Source organism: Ammospiza nelsoni, chromosome 14 (genome assembly GCF_027579445.1).
Source record: "Ammospiza nelsoni isolate bAmmNel1 chromosome 14, bAmmNel1.pri, whole genome shotgun sequence".
Lineage (NCBI taxonomy): Eukaryota > Metazoa > Chordata > Aves > Passeriformes > Passerellidae > Ammospiza > Ammospiza nelsoni.
In genome coordinates this window covers 3,833,093-3,856,127 of record NC_080646.1, presented here as the reverse complement: position 1 = coordinate 3,856,127, position 23,035 = coordinate 3,833,093, and the positions used below count along the sequence as shown (strand labels likewise).

Below are 23,035 nucleotides of genomic sequence, written 5' to 3'. Positions count from 1 at the left end.
GTTTACATTCCCATTCATCAGAGGCTGGACCAAGAACTCCAAAACTCAGTTCATATACGGCACAACCATTTGATGGCAGCAGCTTCCAGCTACTCTTCTGAACAGACCTGGATGGAAGCCCACAGCTTTGAAATGAATGGCTTCCCACTACCAACTCACTGAGCTTTCCAACCCAAAACAAAATAGCATTTTAAAAATTTAATTCTTGGATGAAGAAAATTGTGTTCTGTCAACTGTGAGTTGGTTTCTAATGTTCCATAGAAGCTCTGAAAATAAAGAGGTTTTCACCCTCGTGTACACTGGCACTGTTGGTGCTAAGGCAATTGAGCTTTTGTTGATTCTTTTGCCCTTCTCAGAGTCAGAAAGCTTTCTGTGCTGCTTTCTTAAAAAAGCAGGCAGCAGCTGGCACTGGCCTCAGTGGTAGTAAGGCCTGGCTGTGTGTCTGTAACTCCTCCAGGACTGCAAGGCTTTGCTCTATTGAACGTGCAAAGAATGGAGGGTGCTTACAACCAGGATCTGGGCCATCTGCGTGTCTGCAGCGCGCCCAAAGAGACATTCAGCAGACTACGTGTCCTAGTTTTGTAAGCACCATCCACAACAAGGGGACTTGACTTATACACAATGTCCATCTTAGTTTACTCAGCTCCAAAAACACCACAAATAGACCAAGGGAAAAAAGCACTGCCAGTTTGAAGGGTTTGAGGTGAAACTTGTAGGCATTCTTAATTCCTGGAAGAGAGATTGCTTTCAAACGTGCTGTTGCACCTGGAGACCTGATGTGCAAGCCACCAAAGCCAAGAGAGGACTTTCCAATAACTCTGACCATTGCAGAATCCAGAATTAAATGCAGATATGCTCAAGCTTAATATTGCAGAACAGTAAAAAGTCTTCTGAATACAAAAGCAAGCAATTTGAAACAAAGCAGAGCAAAATAAGTTTGAAACAAGCATTTCTAGCAACCAGGTACAGTATAAGGCAGGAGCTTAAATGCAGCTGAATGTAACAGAAACAGTTTGTTTTGGTGTCTCTGGAATTGTTATTCAGCTGCTTCCTTAGCATCAAGAAATAATAAGTATCAGAGAAAGGAAAATCCCTATAATGATCCACAGTTACAAAGGAGACTGAGAAATTGCTCCTTGTTGGATACACCAAACTACTGGATTTCATTTTTCATTTCCCAGGTACGCTCCTATTGTTATCTGCTGCTGTTGTCACAAAAGAATTTGGGAAGAAGTCATCTCAAACAAGTGGGTTTTACAGATGAGATGGGGACTGTGTAACAACATCATTTTCCACTCATGTGAAGGTACTTTCACAGCTCCAATTTAAAGCATGAACAAACAGAAGGGCTGAAAGCCTCCTGCAAATCCTAAACTGTAAATATTGCAATGGTCAGCAATGCATCATCACGTTGGGTTTGTTCTTGTGACACCCCCCTATGCAGTTGGCACTGAGATTTTTTTGTCTGTTTACTTACAAGAGGCTCTCTCCCCATTGTTCCTTGGATTTATATCTCCTTTGCTCTGTCGTCCCTTGGTTCCTGAAACCTCCTCCATACGGTAAATCTCAGAAACACACAGTTTAGGATTAAATGCAAAGTACATTTTCCCCTCACTGATTGTCAAGTTATGATGGTTCCAGTCCCACAGCTGCTGAAGATTGTGGTTGTCAAGCACATAGAAGGAATAATTCCTAGAAGGGAGTTTTTGAAGAAAAAATAGTTTAATTCACAGCTCAGTCCAACAAGGTACTTTACTATAAGAAAACTTTGAAATATTGGGTTTGCTCCCTCTTACTTTAAACTGGTGTTCAGCAAAGGGCTTTCTTCTCTCCCCTGGAGCAAGTTAACCCTGACTGTTTAGGGGGCAAGGACATGAGGGTGACACAGGACTCAAAGGTGACACCACACCATCTCCACCCCACTCCAACGTGTTTTAAGAGTTGTATAGGAGCTGCTATGAGGAATATATAAATTCATGTCCTCTGAACAGCAGGTCTCTACACTGGATTTTCCATTTGGTAGCAAATGGGAAGCAGTAACCTTAGGTACTTTATGGAAGGAAAAGCCTTCTGGAGTTCTGACAATAAAACACAGTCATTAACACAGCTCTTGCTTATGTTTACAAAAGCAACTCAGAGTTTGCATTGTGAGGTTTCCTTGCCTTTCTGTTCTACCTCTTGGCCCAATAAAGATTTCCCACATTGTGCCAAGTACAGCTGCACCTGTACATCAAAACCCAACAGCAAACAGTTGCACTGACTGCACAGGATCCACACTTGAGAGCACAGAACTAAACACAGGCAGCTGTGCTGAGCCCACTCCCTAAGCACAGCCCTGGAATAACATGCACATCCTTTATTTCCACAGATACTGTATACAAAGCTGTATGCAAAAGGCCTATTAAATATTATGAAAGCCCTATTAAATATTATGAAGAAATTCCTGGTACTACTCAATTGGGCTGAATTGGGAAAAAAAGCATACATGCAACAGAAGCAAGATTGTAGGCTCTACATCAGCTGCAAGACAACACCTGCAAGGACACTGATATTTGGGACAGCAGGGACAGGAATGCACCACTGGGAAATGAGATAAAGGTCTGTGTAGCTGATGAACCTAAATCAAGATAACCCACCATGGCAGCATTTATTTCACTCTGCTGGGAAGTTCCTTCATCATTAACTACAGCAACACAAAATCCACTATAAACACAATGAAGCCCATCTTACACTGCTAAGATCTTGTGAACAGAGCTACACTGGGCTTTCTACAAACCCTTCTAACTACAGAGTTTCTACAGGGAAATGTGGCAAACAAACCACAGGGCTCATAAAAAGCTATCATATTATTCATTTATGGTTTTCCATCAATTATTCCATTTAAAATTTAGCATTACTTCCTCCCTCACGCAATCGGAAACAAAAACTTTGTATTTGGCTCCAATCTGCACAGATTTGCCATTTCTTGTAATGCAGAGCATATTTTCAGAATAATGTGAAAGACAAGTTGTTTTTCTTATTTCCATCTGTCACCTAATTACCCAGGACTTGATTTCTAATGAAGTTGCTATACCTGGTACCACTTCACACAGATGCTGAGAAGAATGTGCTCAGTTAACAAGAGAGCAGAGACATGTTTGTGCTTTCAATGCTTTCTGCCAGCAAAGAACAAGGATGTTGAAGTGCCTGTGGGATTTGACAGACACCACCAAACCTTGTGTTGATTTCAAAGTACTGCACTTTACTAAAGTTAAGTGTTTTCTTGCCTTGGTTAAAAAGCTAAATATATGAGTTTCTGAAACCTCCATACAAATCCAGCCTCACACCTCAGTGTACAAACTACCCAACTCACTTTTCCAAACTTCACTCACACACAGGCAGCTGAGAAACCCCCCCAAAATCAGCACAGAGCTGAGGAGCATCCCCATGGGAGCCTGCACTGCAGCCAGGTGTCACCACAGGTCTGGAGGGTGTCATTCACTCCCCACCCACTCTCAGCACAGGGTGCCTGCTCTGCTGGAATGCTGTGCTTACATCAGGCCTTGCTGCTCTCCTGAAGACTGTCTGAGCCCACCACACCCTGACAACAAGGATCCCAGGAAAAGTAGCCGTGAATTCCTCAGTGAGGAACCACACAACAGCTACAGATCCTGTTCACACCTTCCAACAGGCCTGACAGCTGATACCTCTGCCTCAAAATGGTGTAGAAAACAGGGGGGAGGTTGTTTGGATTTTATAGGCTGTCCCCCAGTTTGCTGCAGAGGTTGAAACACAACATCAGAGCAGGTCAGTGTCCCAACTGAAACTCCTCCTCAGTCATCATCTCCCCACTTGCTCCTGAAGGCCACACACTGCTCATTTTCCAGTACCCAACCTGGGATGCTCTGGGATGTGCTGCCTGCACACCATCCCTGCACACAGCAGGGAACACACAGACCCCAGCAGAGGATGGAGGGGCCTGGCACAGTCAGCACCAGATGAGAGAACAAAACCCTGCAACAGACACTGAGACCCCTCTGGCAGCACATCTCCATCTCAGCTTCCCTACCTGCAAGGAGAAACTTTCTTGCTGTGAAAGCATGTTCTCTACAGACATGGTTTTCAAAAGAGGCAACGAAAACTCTAAAGACAAACAAAGCAGATTCCCTCTAAACTTTCCATGATAACCAAGGCAAGCCAACAGCAACTGAATAAGGAACAAAACATCTGCAGTGCTGTTTTGTCAGTCCAGTTCAATAAATAAAAGGACCGTGGCTGTGGGGTCAATCATGAAATGAGCAACAATCATAATGGGCCTTAAATTACCCTCTCCCTCCCCCCTCAAGGCACTGCTGGCACAAACAGCTCTTGTTCCAGCAGCCCACTGCTTTCCAGGTTAAGATCCCACTCTCTGTTGCTCATAGTTCTGCCCAAGTAATTGTTCAGGCTCAGTCCTTCCTTGTCAGGTGCCTACTTCCACCTAAGTATTTTTGGACATGTTATTTAGACTGTGGTAATGCCTAAATTATGCCAGGCATCTTCCAAGCAAAGAGACTGCCCCTGCCCCTTAGTATGTAACTGCAGTCATTTCCTAACACAGGAATTTTAGCACAAGCAACTCTTTACTATAGATCTGGTTTACCTCCCCACTCAGCCCCATTTTCTTCTTCAAAGCTGCACCTATTTACTTCTCTGTTTGGACCCTCACCACACCTCAGCATCACACACTCTGCAGGGATAAAAACTTTTGCCTTGACAAACTTTTACCATCATAGGAAAACAGGAGTTATGTGCAGCAATAAGTATCACATGGTGAGTAATTATAGAAGCAATATAATCCACAGCAAACATTTCAAGGGATCAACTTTTCCTGACCAGTCTTTTGCGTGCTCAGTAGATAATCCATGTAATGCTAACATTTCAGGGAGTTGCAAACAATTGCAACTTGCACTGTATTTCACTTCCAGTTGCACCCCTTGGCCAGTAACGTTCATATTTCCTTTCAGCTCACTTCTTCATAGAACTCTTCTAAAACCCAACAGTAAAGAGCTACAAAGAAATCCAAGTGTTTCTGAAGACACTCTTTCCTCAAAAAGAACAAACAAAGCTGCTTTACTGATGTAAAGAATCTACCCAGAAAAAACTAAAGTGAAAAGCAACAGCAAAGGTACCATAAAATACTTGTCATATATTCAATTGAACATGCTGATTAGGACAGTGATGCAAATGAGCAATGCTGTGCAGAGGTGTTCATGAGGAGAAAAACCCTGCATATTAGTGGAAGAGGAGAGTCCATAAATGAAAGTAAATGGGTTTAAGGAGACTTATTCTCCACAGCTTTCTGTGAAAGAGAAATTGCAGTCACAAATATCTGAACACTTACCCATCCACCTGCTCCTCTCCCAGGATGTACCGCAGGTTCTTCAGGAAAGACAGGGAGACCAAGGCATGGGAATGCCGAATCTTCACATACCCCGTCACTGTCTCTATCAGACCCATAAAATTCTCCAGTTCTGAGGCAATGTTATCTACAGTGAGAAGAAGATAACCATTATTGTAACAGAATTCACAGCTTTGACTATTCTGACTATTCTGCTTTGTCCAGCAGTAGCTCAGTAAAAGATGATGTCTACACTTGCTGCTTTTGAAAATGAGAGACACTGGTTTTCCTCCCCCAGAACAGCTGCCTGTGCAGCCAGATGGTTGAAGGGCAAAATAAAGCCACAGAGTAACAGTGGGAAACCAGTCTTGCTTTTCCATACTGGAACACCCGATTTTTCCATGGGCATTGCCCTCTGAAGCCAGCACCAAATGGTGAGCCAGCGTTCTGGCAGGGATGAAAAGACCCTCATGTAAATGCACACACCACGAGATGGAATTGCTCTTTGGGTATGGAGCAAAGGTGAGGCAGAAAGCTCCACTGGAAAACAGAGAATGAGACTGAAGATGAAGAGGAGAGGGTATGTTCCTCCTCAGCTACAAAACTGAACCAGTTGATGAAACAGCAAAGATAAAACCATCAGGAAGTCCTCCTGCCATGGAGCATGTTCCAGATAACTCACTTTTCCATACCAAATAATCAGATGCTCTTTGGCACTCTAAAATAATGTTTAAATAAAATTAAAAAAAACTCCCACATGCTTGCCCCAGCTAACAGGAACATTTCCCCTAAGGGAAGATTGTACCTGGAGCAGTGGGACCACAAATTAAAAAAATCCACATGCTGCTGTAACTAAACCCTGGAGCTTTCATTCAGCATGAGGCAGGGAATCAAACAGATCCCAATCTTTCAATCCTATTCATGAAACTAAAAGGGACCTTCCATAGGGACATACAAGTCCAATAAAAACTAACAGCAATTTTTACTCTGCTTTTAAGAGCTCATCAACTGTCAACACCTCCCTGGATGATGAATCACTGCTCTGACAAATTTAATCCATTGCTTGCTCAAGACATGTGACAGAAGTGGCCAGCTCACTAACGCTGACCATCCAGCAGCACAGTGTTAGGCTTCATAAGAGCTCCCAGCACTCTGGATTCCCTGTTCTAGCAAAACACCACACCTTGCCTTAAAAAGTGAGGCTCTGCAGTCTTACAATGCCATGTGACAAGTTATTTACCTATCCAGATGCAAGGATTTCCAACTTTTCCACCTTCTTGGGCCTTTATTACCCCTTTGGAACCACTGCTCATCTAACTGCCTAAACTTGGTTCCTTGTCCTGCCAAAAAACCCTAACAAAAATACCAGCTTTCCCTGGGAGCTGCATACCCATTCCACCCACATGGGGCAGGACGGAGCTGCAGAGGGCCAAATCAAACAGGAGCACTGCTCTGGGCCTGGAAAGCAAACAGCTTGCTGAGTTTTTAATGTTCTTATCATCACGCTGACGACAGAAGGAAAAATGTGAAAAGCAGCCTTATCAGGGTTCCAAGAGAAGGGCGATCACTTACTGCCACGGCGGATGTTGATCAGCAGATTTCCCTTGAGAATTGTGCATCCCTGCAACATTTGTGCTGATGTGACTGAGTCAATGGTCTTTGTTTTCCCATCCTCACAAATTTTGGGGCAAGGCCCCTCACAAGGGCTGCAGAACATGCTGTGAGGAAAGAGGAGGACATAGAAAATTAACAGTGATATACAACTCTGAGTCTACAGACTGCTCCGAGTTGGATTTTGGAAGTTTTTTCCCTCTAAAGCTTTGGAAAGTCCTCCAGGCCAGAATGAAAGCTGTCATGCTTGTTCAGGATACTCTTGCCTGCTGCACTCCAGAGAAGCTGGAGCACTGTAACTCATACAGTGACCCATACCCACAGTCTGACAGCTTCTGGAAGGTTCTGTGGTCCTTCCAAAGTCAAAGGCACTTCAGGTAAAACCCAGCGCCCTTACAACTGTGCATTTACTACAACTGAATTATTCCCAGGAACCCCTCCCCTCCCTTTACAAAGGCAGCCTCAGAGTGCAGGGAGGTTTCATGCTAATCCAGGCCAACCTCACAAAATAGGCCAGCCAAGAACTGCAGATGGGAAAATATTGCTCACATTCTTATAAAGTTGTCTATGTCCATGTCCATAAACCAATATTTAAAGCTCTGCACTAGGGAATTCCATGCTCCTGGCCATTTAACTCAGAAAGACAACTGTGGGGACACACAGTCAGGAGGAATGTGGAGAAAGTGAGCAGTCAATTAGTCACTACTTCTTACAGCTTAAGAGGCATTAAAGCAGCAAGTTTAAGGAAACAGAAGATTGTGTCTTGATGCAAGGACAACTAATTGGCAACAGACATTGGGAGAGGAAGGCCAGAAGTCTAAGCAGGTTCAAAATGGGTGATACAGATGGGAACATCAAGAAACACACATCCCCAAACACAGAGAAACCAGACTGCCAGAAGCTGGGAGGCAACACTGAAACACAGCCTCATTTCTCCTTATACTCACAGGCACTCAGAAGCACTTTTAGCAGCCAAACTCAACCAACAAGAACTCAGGGCAGACCAGCCTTTGGCTGCAGGAGCTTTTTAAATGCTCCATGGTTTTTTTCCTACATATTCATCTCAAAGTTGGACACTTCATGTGCGCACAACGCAGGCCCTCTGATCACTCTTCCTAGTAAATGTCTTTCCTCACTGAAGGTAATTTTCATTTTCCAATTTATTCTAGCATTTTACTTAGCATTTCACAATTACTTACTCCACCTAGTATCACTTTAGAGAGGAAAAATAAAAATGAAAAAATCCAAATCCAGCTCCTAAGACAAAAACTTCTGCTGACAACACTGATGGACAGAGGCTTACTATTTATTTTTTTAAAAAGAAAGTGAACCCACTTTCCTCTGAGGCTTAAAGAAACATGTAAATTGATAACAGTTTTCCATGCATAAACCATAACAGAAAGAAGCTCCTTTTCTAAGTAGTAAGCTCCTATTTCAAAATCCTGCTCTTTAACATGCCACAAACCACTAAAAGCGGCAGACACAAGAAAGAGGATTCAACTAAATATACAAAGAATGCTGGAAACGCTTTCCATTTGCAACTATTTGTTAACAGCACCTCTGGGGAACGGAACATCTACTAGCCTTGAGTTACAGCTCCTTTCAATCTCTGCAGAGAGCACAACACCGAGATAAGACAGGATGGCCGCGCACTCCGGCGTAAGCGGCTCGAACAGCTGCTACTACAAGCTCCAGCAGATAACAAAAGCTGCATTTCTCAGGTGAATATCTGGATTTGGGCAAAGGCTGTGTTAAGTTGCTTACATCCAAATGCCAACTGAAGACTGCCTGGAACAGATGGATGACACGCACACGGAGACACACAACTGCTGCATCACCACAATCACCTTTCCAGAAAACAGCAGCCTACAAAGATATCTTTTAGCATAATACTGAAGTACTACAAATTCTAGAACACTGACTATCCTTTACTGAAAGTCTGTGATTTCCAAGGGACAGTAGGTAATGAAGGTTGCTTGCTTAAGCCACTGGAAATTACAAAAATCACAAGCAAACATTGCTCCAATTAAGAAACAGGAGGAGAGTGACAGTCGTACAAGAAATTATTCTATATGATACTGTTGGCTGCTGCATTGTTTTTGTCACCATCTACATGATCACTTCCTTCTAAAACACCATTGTTATCTCCTGGAAATAGTGAAAAAAGAGAAATCAAATTAAATACACTGAAGAATACTCATGTCTAAAATGCAGGCACACATAAAGCAAATAATATGCAAGGCAAGGTAACTCCTGTGTTTTGTTCTGTGTGACAATGGTCATCAGCCATCTCTAACCTTGGGCTTCACTTTTGCCTTGTTACTCTCTACTTGGAGACCTGGCTCTGCATGGCATGACCTCCTCCAGCCCTCTGAAGAACCTGAGCCCACTGAGGCTGCACAGGACCACACACCCCCATCAGGTGGATTCCTCATAGAAAGGTGTAAGTCAGCTTTCATCAGGGAGCTGCGTAATCCCCCACTGAAATTCCTCGCCCCTACCCCAAGTAACCTGCCCCCCCCAGCTGCCCTGAAGAGGGAGTGGCAAACCCAGAGAGGACGAGCAGGCAGAAGCTGCGTTACCTTTGGCTCCCGTTGCGGATGAAGCCCGAGGGACACTCGGCCATGCACTCGTCGTTGTGGATCACAAACCGCTCGTACTCGCTGGCGTCCGTGGCGGGGACCTTGGAGCAGAACTCCCTGGTGACGCAGCGCCAGCCCTCGAACTTGTAGGTGTTGGGGGGGCAGGTGGGCAGGCACACGCCCTCGTAGTAGTAGTTGCGGCAGGCCACGCACGCCGTGTTGTTGTCGGGCGCCGTGCAGCTCCCCAGGCACTCGGGGTGGCAACACTCGTTTTGGTCTGTGCAGGCTCGCTTCCCGCACGAGCTGGGGCACACTGCAGGACACAAAGCAAGGCAGCGTGAGCATCACCTGTCGGGGTGGGTGGCACTAGAGAAGGAACTCTGCTCTGTGCAACTCTATGGAGATTCATTCCCTGCACTCTGGAGCATCTCTGAAAAGAAACCAAACCCACTACTGTAAAAAAATTCTGGTTTTCTCAGCTTTAGTTGCCTGAAAATATCTTTTTCTCAGATCAAATTTATGACATGAACCAAGTAAGTAATAAAGAAAACTGCTGAAAGCAAGATCAACATAAGGATAATGGAAACAAGCAGTACTGGAACCTTTTCCATCGCCCTAGTATTATGGACAAATTTTTTTTTGGCATGCTGACTTACTGTCTTTCTAAGCATTTCTTGCCTTTCCTATCTGTACTTCAAATTGGTCTTTTATTGGCAAGAAAACAAGCTTCCTTCAAAACAACTTAATTACACTTGTAGAAGGAAGCACTGCTCTGTGCAGCACACATGGTTGGGCTGACCCCAGTGCAGCATCCCAATGTTGCTTATGTGTGCAAAATGCGGTTTAATAAAGTATCAAATCATCATCCACATCAAATACCAAGGAATTATGGAGCTACTATTTTCCCCAGAAGAGCATAACAGAATTCTGCCTTATCCTCAAATTCTGGGTTCACAGAACAAAATATGAAAGGGAGGGGGGGAAAAAAAGGGGTGCAAATTTATGGAGACATTTGTTTTATGTGAAAGCATTTCAGCTTGCAAGACACAAACAAAGAGCAGAATCCTCAGCAGCCGAGCTCACCACTGCTAGATCAAAAGAAGTGGCAGCATTATATTTATGTAACAACAGCATTTTGATTACAGCACTCTATGGCCTTTCAGCCACACGAGCCGTGTGCCAGAGGCTCTGGAAACACATAAGATTGCAAATCTGGTTTGCATTAAGTAGCTGTTTGCCACTTTCTAACTTAGCTAAAACACTGTATCACTAACAACGGCAGAAAACTGGATTTTGGTGGTGCCACTACAGAGGGATCCAAGTGAAGCAACACAGACATTTAAACTGAATGATTTCAGCAGAAAGCAGAGAATCAGGAATGATTCTCAAGCAGAGAATCCCAAAATGACCACTGAAGCAGCTGATGAAACTCCACACAAGTTCTTCATTGTGATTTATCTATCAGTTTGCAGCTACGTTGTTTTAATGCAGGACTAAACACCCTAAAATTTTAATGCCCTCCTCTTCCCATAAAGTCCAGGCTCTCCAGTTTTTACAGTCCCATTCAGCAGAACTCCACCATCTTGACACAGGACAAAATGCTCAAGATTGCTATTAAGCAATAATAATAACAGTAATAACAACAACAATTCCCCCACAAAAACAAACCAAAACCCATGAAAACCCTCACTGCTCAGAGCTCTGCATCCAGGATGCTGACATCTTACACTGACTTTTGATAATACAGAGCCATTTTCTGACAGCTTTAAGTAGTGCCCAACTTGAAAAGGACTTGTCAAAATGCCATTGAAGAATATTGCATTTCTTGTCAGAATGATTCTGTATTGACTCTGATTAATTTTAATCACCTTATTTTGAAATAGATGGAGGGGGGAGACTGTGAGAACAAGGTGAGACCATGAGCACTGTTGGTACCTGCTCAGGTACCACAGCTATCACATGAAAACCAAATTAAGAAAAATTTTGCAGAGCCTGTAAAACTACACAGAGCAGGAATGTAGAGGCAATCACTGCTAAGTAATTCACTGTCTGAAGATGCTGGATGATTTTTTTCTCCTGAAAAGGAAACAAACCATATACACCAAACCCATATACCAAAATAAAACATGTGCAGGTGTGTATTCTCTTTTTGACTGTAATCTGCACCAGTGCAAAAGAAATCTGCCCAGATGCCACCTTTGTAAGGCATCAAAAATTGCCTTTCACCTTAAGGTACATAGGACTTGCATCTGGCACTACTAAGGGATTAAATAAAAAAAATAAATCAGTGTGTCTTGCTAGCAGATGGACTGCTGTGCTGAGTGGGTGCCAGAACTCAGATTTCATGTGGTAGCTACATTTCCAGTTCAAAGCCCTACTAAGAAACCACACACACCCCACCCCATGCCTCCACAAAGTTCATTACTGGATGTATTGATTAAATACATGATTTCTTTGTTTTCATCTGAACAATTTGCTGGAAAACAAACACTGCTGTACTAAGTATTGGGATAAACATAGATTAAGTTTATTTCATTCCTGGGAAAGACTCCTGTATTCCCTTAATGCCTCTGCCATTCATGAGCAGTCTGCTATAAAAATAGGATTCCCTGCATCTCCTGCTAAATCTGCTGACTCTAGTCTATGGAAATATAAATTGGAACACAGAAGGATACACAAGTTCACATGAAAAAGGCAATCAGTGAAACAGGTTTTCAAACCATAGTAATATTTTGATCATTTTAAGTGAACTCTTGAAAACTTTATAAAGATAATTTTTTAAAAGCTCAGCAGCCTCTCTTTTTCCTCAGTCCTATTTTCTGCTTGTTCTTGCTAGCGTTGGCAGAGTTTTCAGCCTGGAGACAATACGGGTATCCTGTTTCTTTGAAGAGGCAGAACAAGAACTTCTGTGTGTGTGTGTGTAGGACACATTATCAACAACAAAAAAGCCTTATCTGCCTTACACGCAGCTCCCTCAGATATCCCTGTTCTAAAAACCTTACTAAACAACACTGGCTGACCTCACAGTCCAGATCCATCTATCCTCCCCCCATCCTCCCAAACTGTGCTCCTTGGGCTCCCAGATTTGCACCAAAACGCGTAAAACGCAGGTTCCAAATACTCTGGCCAAAAAAGTGCCCTGCAATACACTCAGCAACTTGTTGACTTTATTCTGCAGGAACATTAGAGACACAAACAGGAGCAAACAGCGGGCTGACATTTGGGGACAGAACTTATCAGCCAGGTACAACAGTGTCTCAGAACATGAAGGCTGATGACGAACACAAAAAAAAAAAACAATCCCCTGAACAAATCCTTGCTGACAAGCCCAAGGGCAAAAAATGCTTAATTGTCATCACATGGAGATACCAAAATAATGGAAAATTTCAGAGACCTTGGAGGGCAGCCATGGGAGGAGGAAGTCAAAGCAAGATGTGGAGAAGGGCAGACCCTTAAGTACTTTAATAAAGAGATTATGGAGGCCTGACTAGACCAGCATCCATTTACGTTTAGGGAGTGAAAGAGGCGTCAGATCTTCAGAGAAAGACAGTACAAGACTATCAATAGCCACAAATCCAATTTCCCAGAGCAAAACCAACAGAACTTTCACTGTCCATCCATATTCCACCTTCTGATTTCTTCAAATGAGTTTTCCTTGCCAACAAATATTTTCCAAATACTATTAAGATACTATGATCACTGATAAAAAAGGAAAAAAGGCAAAATTTTTCATCCCAAGATGCCTGTTTACTGAGCAAACCAGATTCAGACCTGCCATACATCAAGGGGACACCTTAAAACTAAATGCAAGAAACATCTTAGAAACACAAGGAGCCCCAAGAGAATCTGACTCAGAGACTCATTATCCTCAATTAAAACCCCCAAGACGCTAAACCAGAACTGCAAACACAAAGCAACGTTTGGAAATCCTCAAACACAGCTCTGGCGAGAAGAAAATAATAAATTTAAAAACCAAGCAACAAATCATCCGCCTGTATTTACAAGAGTTCCCTTTTGGCCAGGCTGAGGCTGAGGAGGTGGCAGTAAGTTTGTCTGACATCTAATCCCTGCCCGCTATGCGGAGCGCGAGCCGCGCCAGGGCTCGCCGCGAACGCGCCGCGTTGACATCACGGCTATCGCTGGGTTTGGGCAGACAAAGTGTTCTTATCATCTCCACGACGCCATGACTTCAGCGATGCTGGAGCAGAAAAATCAGGTGAATAAACAATCAGTCACAGGGAGTGAAAATGCAGCCAGAGGAGGAAGACTCCTGGCAAGCAGAGGCGCCGGCCTCGGCCAAGGATGGCACCGCGCCAGTCACATGCGGGCGAGCAAAAGGTTGCCAAGTGTGGGATAAATATTTTTTAAAGATTCTTTCTCTTCTTGTAAAAAGATATTTGATCTTTCTTTGGGTTTGTTTTTTTTTGTTTTTTTGGTATACTCTTTTTGGGTTTTTTAGAGCATTCTTCAGATAAAATAATGTTTCAGAAAAAAAAAATAGGGGGGGAAAAAGCACCTCGTTTTCAGCAGAAACCAGAGGAGGAAGGGAGTGTTTTCTCCTAGCCAACTACTGAAAAAAATTAGCTGTCTAAATTTATCCACAAAGACAGAAAAATACAGTCACTTTTGGAATGTTAATCCTTCTACATGACAGGATTTTAAAAATATTGCATTTTAATGGACTAAACTTTGGTACGGCCTTTCAAACAGCTGACTTCAAATGCTCCAACAGCCTATACAAGACCTGATTTCTTTTGCCCAACATTCTGTGAGAATAGAGAGACTGGAGAGACATTACTCAGAAAATCCAGTTCCAGTGATTCATGGTCAGGGCTGGAATCAAAAAGTACAGAATAAAAGGAAATACACATATTAAACACATGCAGTAGCATGTTCTGATCACAGAAATATGGGTAAAAGTCATCTCCAAGGCACTGAAGAGGCCACTCAGAGCAGCTGTGTAAATCTTTGTATTGCCACAGAAACAACCATTAGCAGCTTATCAACAATGGCGTAGTTTTTCTCTTTTCTGTTCCCCCATCTCCAAAACTCATTATCTCATATTCAGTGAAAATCCTGCAGGCAAAAAATGCCGCCATGTTGAACCACTTTCTAACAGTTAAGGCACAAAGTCTGGCGGTTTTTGACATTAACTGCCAGATCTCAAAAGCTCAGTTCAACCCAGCACTGATCTAGGACCTGAAAGAGATCATCTCCTCCTTTTAAACCTCCAGTATGTAGAATCATGTCCACCAGAAAAATTCTTGGCTATACACAAACTTACACCAAGAGGGCATGAAGTGTATGGCCCACAAGCTATGTCTGACTAGAGACCAGTCATGTGTTTCCATGTTTAAAACCTAGTCACTACCAACTCATTTTTATCCCTGGGACCTTTCCAAGGATCCTGAAATTATTCTGAAGTTGTTCAGGGAATTATTTTCTTCCCGTTACACCTGGTCAGCCTCCACACAAAGCTTTTTGGTCTCTTGCTTCTTGGTATTTTTGTTTGTCACAGAAGCTGTACATGCCTTTATCCCTGCATGAAGGAGTGGGTGTGATGAAGCATCCAGAACCTCAAAATAACCTCAATGGATTTGTCCAGCCTGATATCAGGCACAATTTTTTAACAATATGAAAGATTGATCAAGGAATCTGTTCTTGCATTCCTCTCCTCAGGATTTCACAGGTGAAAAACAATACACAGCCAGTTGTGCAGCAGTTGGAGCCAACTGCTCGGATGGAAGCGGTAGATGGAACATGTAGATGATTCTGGAGCAAAGGAAGTGGAAGAAAGGAGTGGGAGACAGGTTAGGAGAGGAAGGTCCAGAACCATCCAGCACCTGGAAACTCTTAAGATTCCACCAGTTGCAATGAGGTTTATAAAGCAGAAAGGAAACATTCATCATTCAAAGAGCATATTCCAGTTGGATACACTAGAGTTTGATGACCCCACACATCTCTCTTTTGGCCACCTCTCACTCATTCCTTACCCTAGAAGTTAGACCAAAACAGCTTCCAGGCTTCCCAGCTGTGATACAAAACAACATGTGTGCCAGATCCGTTTTGCTCAGAGCTGAGGACTTGGGGACACTCTCTGGCACCACAAAGCTCCCATATCCCTTCAGCTTTCTGCAAATGAAGCAATCAACCCTGCTAAATGCTCCAGCAGCCTTACAGGAACTCCCATCACACCAAAATGAGAGCAAATGGAAACCTGAGTGAAGAAAACAACCACCTTATCCCACAGTCAACAGGAACCCATGGACAGCACAGGTAGCACGTGTCTGCTCCCAAATGCGTAAGGAAGGTGCAAACAAACACGAGTTATTGACAAACCCAGGCAGCACAAATTGCATTCTCTTTCAAAACAGTTTATGTTGCCCAGCACAGCCCAGACTGGCATCATTGCAGCTGGCACTCAGGAGAATGAGGAAAAAAATAAGTCCATTTAGTCCCTTCCACGCCAGTATGAATTCAGCACATAAACAAACCCCACGGAGGCAGATACACAACCATCTCTGGGGACCTGGGGCCAGTTGTACTCTATCTTCAACACTGGGTAAACAAACTGGCTGGGAATGTTTTACCATCAGTACTGCACTGTTCCAGAAACATTTCCCCTACGCACAAGGAAATTTCCCACTGGAAGATGCAAATCACAACAGTAACGTTGACCAGAGTGGGGATGAAGGCAGGAACACGAGGGTCCCCCCATGGTGGTGAAAGCTGCTCCCCATCCACTGCCATCCCCCACCACTCACTGTCACAGATTTGTCCACATTCCTAAAGGGACAACTCAAGTTCCTGAACTCTGCAGTAACAGATAAGGAAAGCAAAGTGCTGATGAGGAACAGCTCTGAGGCAAATTATTTTTCTTTTTTGCTGCAGATTACGAGCGATATATTGGGGTTTTACTTATTCTTGCTTAAAGCTAGATTTAATCTGCCTGTCTTCCAAATGCTGCAAGTGTAAGGCAATAAGCTTTACAGGATTTAATTAATATACTGCAAGCAAGGAGGGCTGGTCAGCCATCTCCTGGCAAAAGCCCAGCTGGAGGAGGACTACTATTCACATTCCAGATTTATTCTGAAGGAGGAAGACAGGCTGATAACATTATCACACTGGCCTAAATTATGTAGTTCTCTTAATGCCGAAGGATCACGGCAGTTTAATCCAGGGCAAACAAGAGTCACTGGTTCGGAGGGATTCAGCTCCTGCTCCATTTCAGGAATGCCCTTTTGCTTTCATGCCTTACACCCATCAAGAGCTTAACCATTCTGGCACCAGCAACGAAACAGAATGTTCGTCTTGGAGGCTGAATCAACACTGCTCCAGCCAAAGGCTAATTACACTAAAATTAAAGGGAAAAAAAAGCTTCTTCAGGAAAACAGTTCATAACACACACAGTGGGGTAAACCTAGAAAGTTTTTGTTCATCTCCAACTCAGACGACAATTCCAAATAACAATACCTGTCAAGTTCTAAACATTAGAAAGATGCAAATTCAAGGAAAAAGTCAGAAAAACCAAAAACATTCAAATTGCTTTACTACAGAGCAAGATTTTTCAAGCTGTTCACCTGTCAGTGAGATAAGCCACTAAAACCAGGATTAAGATCCAGATGTTCAGGAGCCTGAGAAAAGAGCAGGATGATACTGGAAGGGCAAAACAAGCTGCAAGAATGCTGATGGTTTGCAAAGTTATCAGAGACACCTGGTGCATTTGTTTTAAATAAAAAACTACTAAATCTGCGAGTATGACATCCCTTATGATATTTGTACATTGCAAGTGAAAGGCACCCTGCTAACAACAGCCAACAAAGCTCCAAACAATATTAAGGCAATTATGCTAAAACGATCAAATAAAGTATTTCCTTCAGGATTTCCAGACATACAAGAGTGTAAGCAAATCTGACAGTAGCTGAAGATTGTGCTCTAGAGATCCACAACAACTAAAGGGTGAGCTCTTTCCTTGGCTTTAATAACCATGGAATATATTTTTCATTCTAAAACTTCCTCTATTATAAACGCAGAGGGAATACAGAAAGTTCCAGAATTTCTAAGACCTAAAAGCAGACAGGAAGATTGTGCATGAATCCATTTCTTAATGTATTTTAACAAATTTTCAGGCAACACTGACAGTGGGAAGGATACAGCTGACTTTAATGCTGCATTAGAATTACTTCCCTCTCACACCACAACCATGGATGAAGCGTTTTAGAGGGAAATGGGAAAGTGTTATCTTTTCAGACTTGATGCAAATTGCTTTAATAATCTCTAAATCACCCTGAACTATCTGGATCTAAACTTTCAAGTCCACCCTCCATGGTTTGATCTGCAAACAGAACTGCTGCAACAGTTGGCTGTTTGCTGATGGGTTCCTGACAGCTCTGTGTGTGCACAGAAAAGTCAGAGCTGGGCTGCAGAACCTGCTTTGGGAAGTGCAAGGATGCTCCCAGTCCATTGTGGCACTGGACACGACAAACCCAAAGTGAAATGCTGCAAGATCAGCAGCTCTGAATCCTCAGGCAGCTCAAGCCAAGCAAAGGACTCAAACACCTCAGTCAGAAGGCACTGGGAAAAAAGGAAAAAGTGCCTTGGGTCAGCAAGGAGCACGGATGGAACAGCAGCAGCTGGGAGTGCTCAGTGCTTCCTGCTAACCCAAGCGAGGGATGACAGTGTCATCCTGCCTCACTATCTTTAAAAACCTCCTCCGCTGTGAGACTGAACTATTTTGGTTCTCCCAACAGCTTGACAAATAAACTGTTTGCCTGTGACATCCCCCAGAAAGTGCAGGCGCACAGGATGCACTCACGGGACAAACGGCACGCACAGCCGCGCTCACAGCTCGCACTGCCGCGCCCGAGCTGTCTCTGCCGAGACACTTCCACACGCTTTTGAGGAATTCCTGCTAGCATGACTGGGGAAAAATAATCATGACATTGCTTGGGACTTGCTAAATCCTTCCCTGCAGTAAGGATTTGTGATCAGATTAGGGAGTACCGGAGGTTTATTTATTTATTTATTTGTAGGAAGGACAGCCAAGGTGAGCTGGATCCCTGGATCTGACAGGGGCTCCAGGCTGCAGCAAAGCCAGCTCACAGACACTGCCGGGCTGCTCTGAAGCTGGAGACGGCATCACACAGCACTTATTAAAGAAAAAGAGGGGATTCATGTTTTTGATATTGGCACAAAGTGGGAAGCACGCTGCTTCCCACTCTGTTTTTGCTCGAGTTTGGCACGTTTGAGCTACGCTTTTCTTCTCCGGTACCTTTTTTTGTCATCTCAAGTCACATTCACATGAACATATAAATACGCAGATCCTTACGCTCTGTGTATAGCAGATACTTACAAGGATGCTCTCAAAAAAGAATATTCTTTTCACACACTAAAAAAATTATACAGAGTTATTTTAAATTCAGAACTGTTTGTATATTCCTTATAAGTTTATAAAACTCTCACTGTCCTCCCATGACTAATGAAACTGGAATTGAGAGAGTATTCTATATTTATAACTCGTCTGGTTGCTCATGCCTATGGCCCTATTTCCACCCTCCATTACTGTACACAGAGCTATGTGAGGTATTGTGGGTTCCCAAACTTCACCGATTTCCTAACAAGGCAGGCCTGTGTCCCGGAGGAACAAGCTGGGGGCTGTTTCGTTCGAGCATTGGCCCAACTCGGAGGGAGAGGCCTTGAGCACTGTGGTTTTGGCAGCTCATCTTGAAGCTGGTATTAGAGGCCACGTCTGGGCAGTGACACGCCGGGCTGGCACCGCGCTGGGATCGATGCTCTGTCTGCAGCACAGCCCCTCTGGGATTCCTCACACTCACCCCAGCGACTGCACTGAGCAGCTCCTGGGTCACCCACAGCACACACACACCACAGGCACCAGGCAAATCCAAGCCTGACAGAATCACCGGCCCCTCAAAATCCAAAGGAGGCAAAACCCTCAAATTTTATCCAGAATGCCCCTGAAAGCATGGTGTGTTCAGTGATGCTGGCCCGCTACAGACCTTCAGTGGCTGGCAGAGAAAGAGACTCTATCAGGTATCTAAATGCAGCAAAATAAGGGAAAAACTGGATTACATATAAATGAGGGCTGGGTGACATATGAATCCCCTATCCACCCTAGACTCATGCCATCATATCTCATCTTTTGGACAGAAACACTTTGCAGTTCAAAAATTCCAGCAGGAAATCTGAAATTTTGTCATTGCAGAGGTGTCTCACGATGCATTTTTAACTCATGCCAGGCACCTGAGGGGCACAAAGCTTTTTTTAATTCACAGCTCCTGTATATGCTCCATATAAACAAATATTTATCCAAAAATCAGAGGGAAAAATCAGAGGAAAAAGCTACAGATATTTTTTAAAATTCAAAATATATTGGTGGTGGTTAGGATTAGGGTCTAACACTCATGGAGGTGGATTCACTACAAGGCCAGGATGGATAAAGCCTTGAGTAAACTGGTCTAGTGGAAACTGTCCCTGCCCATGGCAGTGGGTTTGGGATTAGATGAGCTTAAGGTCCCTTCCAACCCCTGACATTCTAGGCTTCACTGATTCATTGGAGTACCAGAGCTATAAAAAAACCCACAAAAAGCAAGAAACCCACAAGTCTTCCTAAGAGGTTTTGCTGAAAACCAAGTTCAGAAGAATTTATCAGGGGGTCTAAATGCTTCACATACAGAAGCAAGGCAAGATCTGGACTACACTTAGAAAGTTTAAAGCTCAAATAAAACATTACCAGGAAAGCAAGTGGTGAACATGGACAACTTCGTGTAACTGAACTGAGAATGTTTTCCCCTAGGAAAATAAATGTTCCCTTAGAACACTGTAGCTGAGAGAGAGTGACAGCTCCCAAATCCTCCTAGAAGGCTACCCAAGAACACCTGGCCCTCCCTCCCTGTAATGCCAGGGTCACTGTCTGTGCTGTGGGTAGGCAGTGGTGCTGCAGCTTTTCCCCCCTGAATTTATGCAGCCACTCTCTTTGCTTTGCAATAAAGCTGTCAGGATTAACAGGCAGCTCTGGTGAGTCAGACGTTCAAAGAGAAAACACGAGCTGTACCTCTCCCCAGCTCTACAGCAATTCCACTGGTGGAATTGTTTTCCATCACTTGCCACACAAGAAAAACTTTTAAGAGCTATTAAACACTCCTCCAGCTTAGCAAGAAGAAAAATTATCTAAATTTATCAAAGGAGCTAAAGTTCACTACACTTTGAGGAAAGGATTTAAATGTGGATTATGTTTTCATCCATCTAAACCACTGAGTAAAATCATAAAAAGATTTTTGAAGAACTAAATAGAGCAAAATTTAGTATTACCATTTAATTTTTTAAAGTTTCATATTATTTACATACTTAAAAAAATATTTATGCTGAAGTACAGCAATGATGTTTTTCTACAACACGTGATAATTTGACAGACCCTTTTCTACAGGTTTTAGAAACTCTCTTTTAATGTTAAAATTCCACTAAGGATTTCATTAATTCTGCAGAGGGCTAGTATTAGTTACAGGAGAAAAACCCAGGTTCCCAAAACAAACAAGGTCTGCAATTCAGTAATATCAGTATTTACAGGTTCTTCATGCAGAACGTGCAGACTTCAGACAGACCATGAAACTTTCCACAACCTCGTTTACCCACAAATGACTGGATTTATAGGACACCCACAAACACCTACAAATGGAAAATTTATTGAATTCTAAGCTTTATTTCTCAATAATACCATAGTAACAAGACTGCAATTACCTTTTCTTCCAGTTACAGGTCTCCCTGAGCCAATAACTGCAGATATCTTTGGTTACAGAGGTCAAAGGGGTGACAGCACCTCCACACTTCCCATTTTCCACCTCCTCATGATGCCACACAGGGTTTTTACTATTCAGAGGTACATCCTCCTCCTTGCACTGCTCTATTCTGAACACACCAGCCATGCCATTCCCCACATTCTCCAGCTGTATATTTACAGAACACAAAGCAGACCAAGAACAAAATATTTCTGGCCATGCTGCAGATATCAGTACCCTATCACCCCCACAAACATTTAATGCTGATGCTGAGAAATGCTGTGACAGTTATGTACCACCTCTGGTCCAGCTGGTGCTCACCATAAAAGGCACCAGTGGCTGGTTTTGGCCAGCTGGAGGGGGACAGGGCTGTGTTGCCATCACTTAATTTGAGAACCCCTTTCCTATTCCATCATTAGAAATGGTATTTCTCTTCCAATGTTTACAACTGCAACATAAAACGACAAATGGATCTGTCTCTATTTCAAGAAGGGCAGGCCCTGCTTTTTCTGCAGTTATATGAACCTCAACTTCCATACCCATTAAATTTTCTTAAACACTAGCCAGAACACACTGTTTATAAATCACACTGGTTAAAAAACAAACAAATCCCAGACAAATCCAAATTTGCAGACAGAACCTTCACTGAAAAACAATGAAAGGGAACTACCAAAAACAGTAGATCCTGCTTGTTGATGGCTCTGCAACAAGAAACAGGGAGGGGAAAAAATAATTAGTATTCCAGGATGTCCCACGCACACACCCAAAACTAAAAGCATTAAATTGGATGGGAATAGAATAGCTGATCTTGCCTGCAGTCAAATACAGAAGTAGCATTTAAATTGCAAATTACAGAGCAACAGATTTTTGCACAAAGTTCAAGGCTGTTCTATGGTTTGTTTTTATGAATTAGGAATGACGTGGGGAAAAATTAAGGGGTTGGGCCAGCTTAATGCATATTTCAGCTGAGATATTTCTCAGATTCATTTGATGCACTTTATGCAGGCACCATGGCTTGTTAAAGTGATGGCAGACAGCAAAGCAGCTTCCCAGAGATCATCCCCAAGGATGCAGCATCCACTGGTGGCCACGCTGCTGCTGCAGGATTAACTGCTACAGAACATCGCCAAACTCCTCATTACTCCCTCCTCACCACATGGCAAACTTTTCATCCATTTACGCCTCTCCTGAGCAGTGCTTTTGGACCAACAGTTCATCTGACAAAGCTTCTGCCTCCCTTTTCCAGGTTTTAAAGAGCTTGTTCCTATCAGCATCAGCTTCTTGGCCTTGGTTCCCACAAATTAAACTCAATGAATGCTTAGTAACAGAAAAATACATACTTCACATTCATACAGTGCTTTTTAATCAGCAGTTCTCAAAATGCTTTACAAAGTATGAAATCTAATCAAGTGGCTGGTTTTGATGCAGAGTTTGGGGGGATAAATGCAATTAAAAAAAAAAAAAAAAGATGAGTTACTCCATGTTACAGCAAAAGGCAGAAGATTTAGGAACAGAAGAAGCTGTTTGCCTTGATATGCAAAAGCCTCTGACACTACACGACCATAATAACTTTCTTTTAAAATGCAACCAGTCCTGAATTACAGACTTCAGCACACACCTACTGAACACTATTCAGAGGACCTGGGGCTCAAGTATTTTCTTGTCAGGCTGTTAGCACATAATAGAGAAAA

General features: G+C 43.1%; 1 protein-coding gene across 1 annotated transcript in view; it reads right to left on the bottom strand.

Annotated features, from left to right (window-relative positions):
• Nucleotides 1-23,035, bottom strand: part of IGF1R (insulin like growth factor 1 receptor) — a 166,998-nt gene that overhangs the window by 30,203 nt on the left and 113,760 nt on the right. Inside the window, exons 3-6 of the mRNA XM_059481994.1 lie at nt 9,553-9,865; nt 6,932-7,077; nt 5,363-5,507; nt 1,478-1,692 (exon numbers count right to left, since the gene is read on the bottom strand). Of these exons, the coding sequence (XP_059337977.1) occupies nt 1,478-1,692; nt 5,363-5,507; nt 6,932-7,077; nt 9,553-9,865 (819 nt within the window). The remainder of the gene's footprint in view (nt 1-1,477; nt 1,693-5,362; nt 5,508-6,931; nt 7,078-9,552; nt 9,866-23,035) is intronic.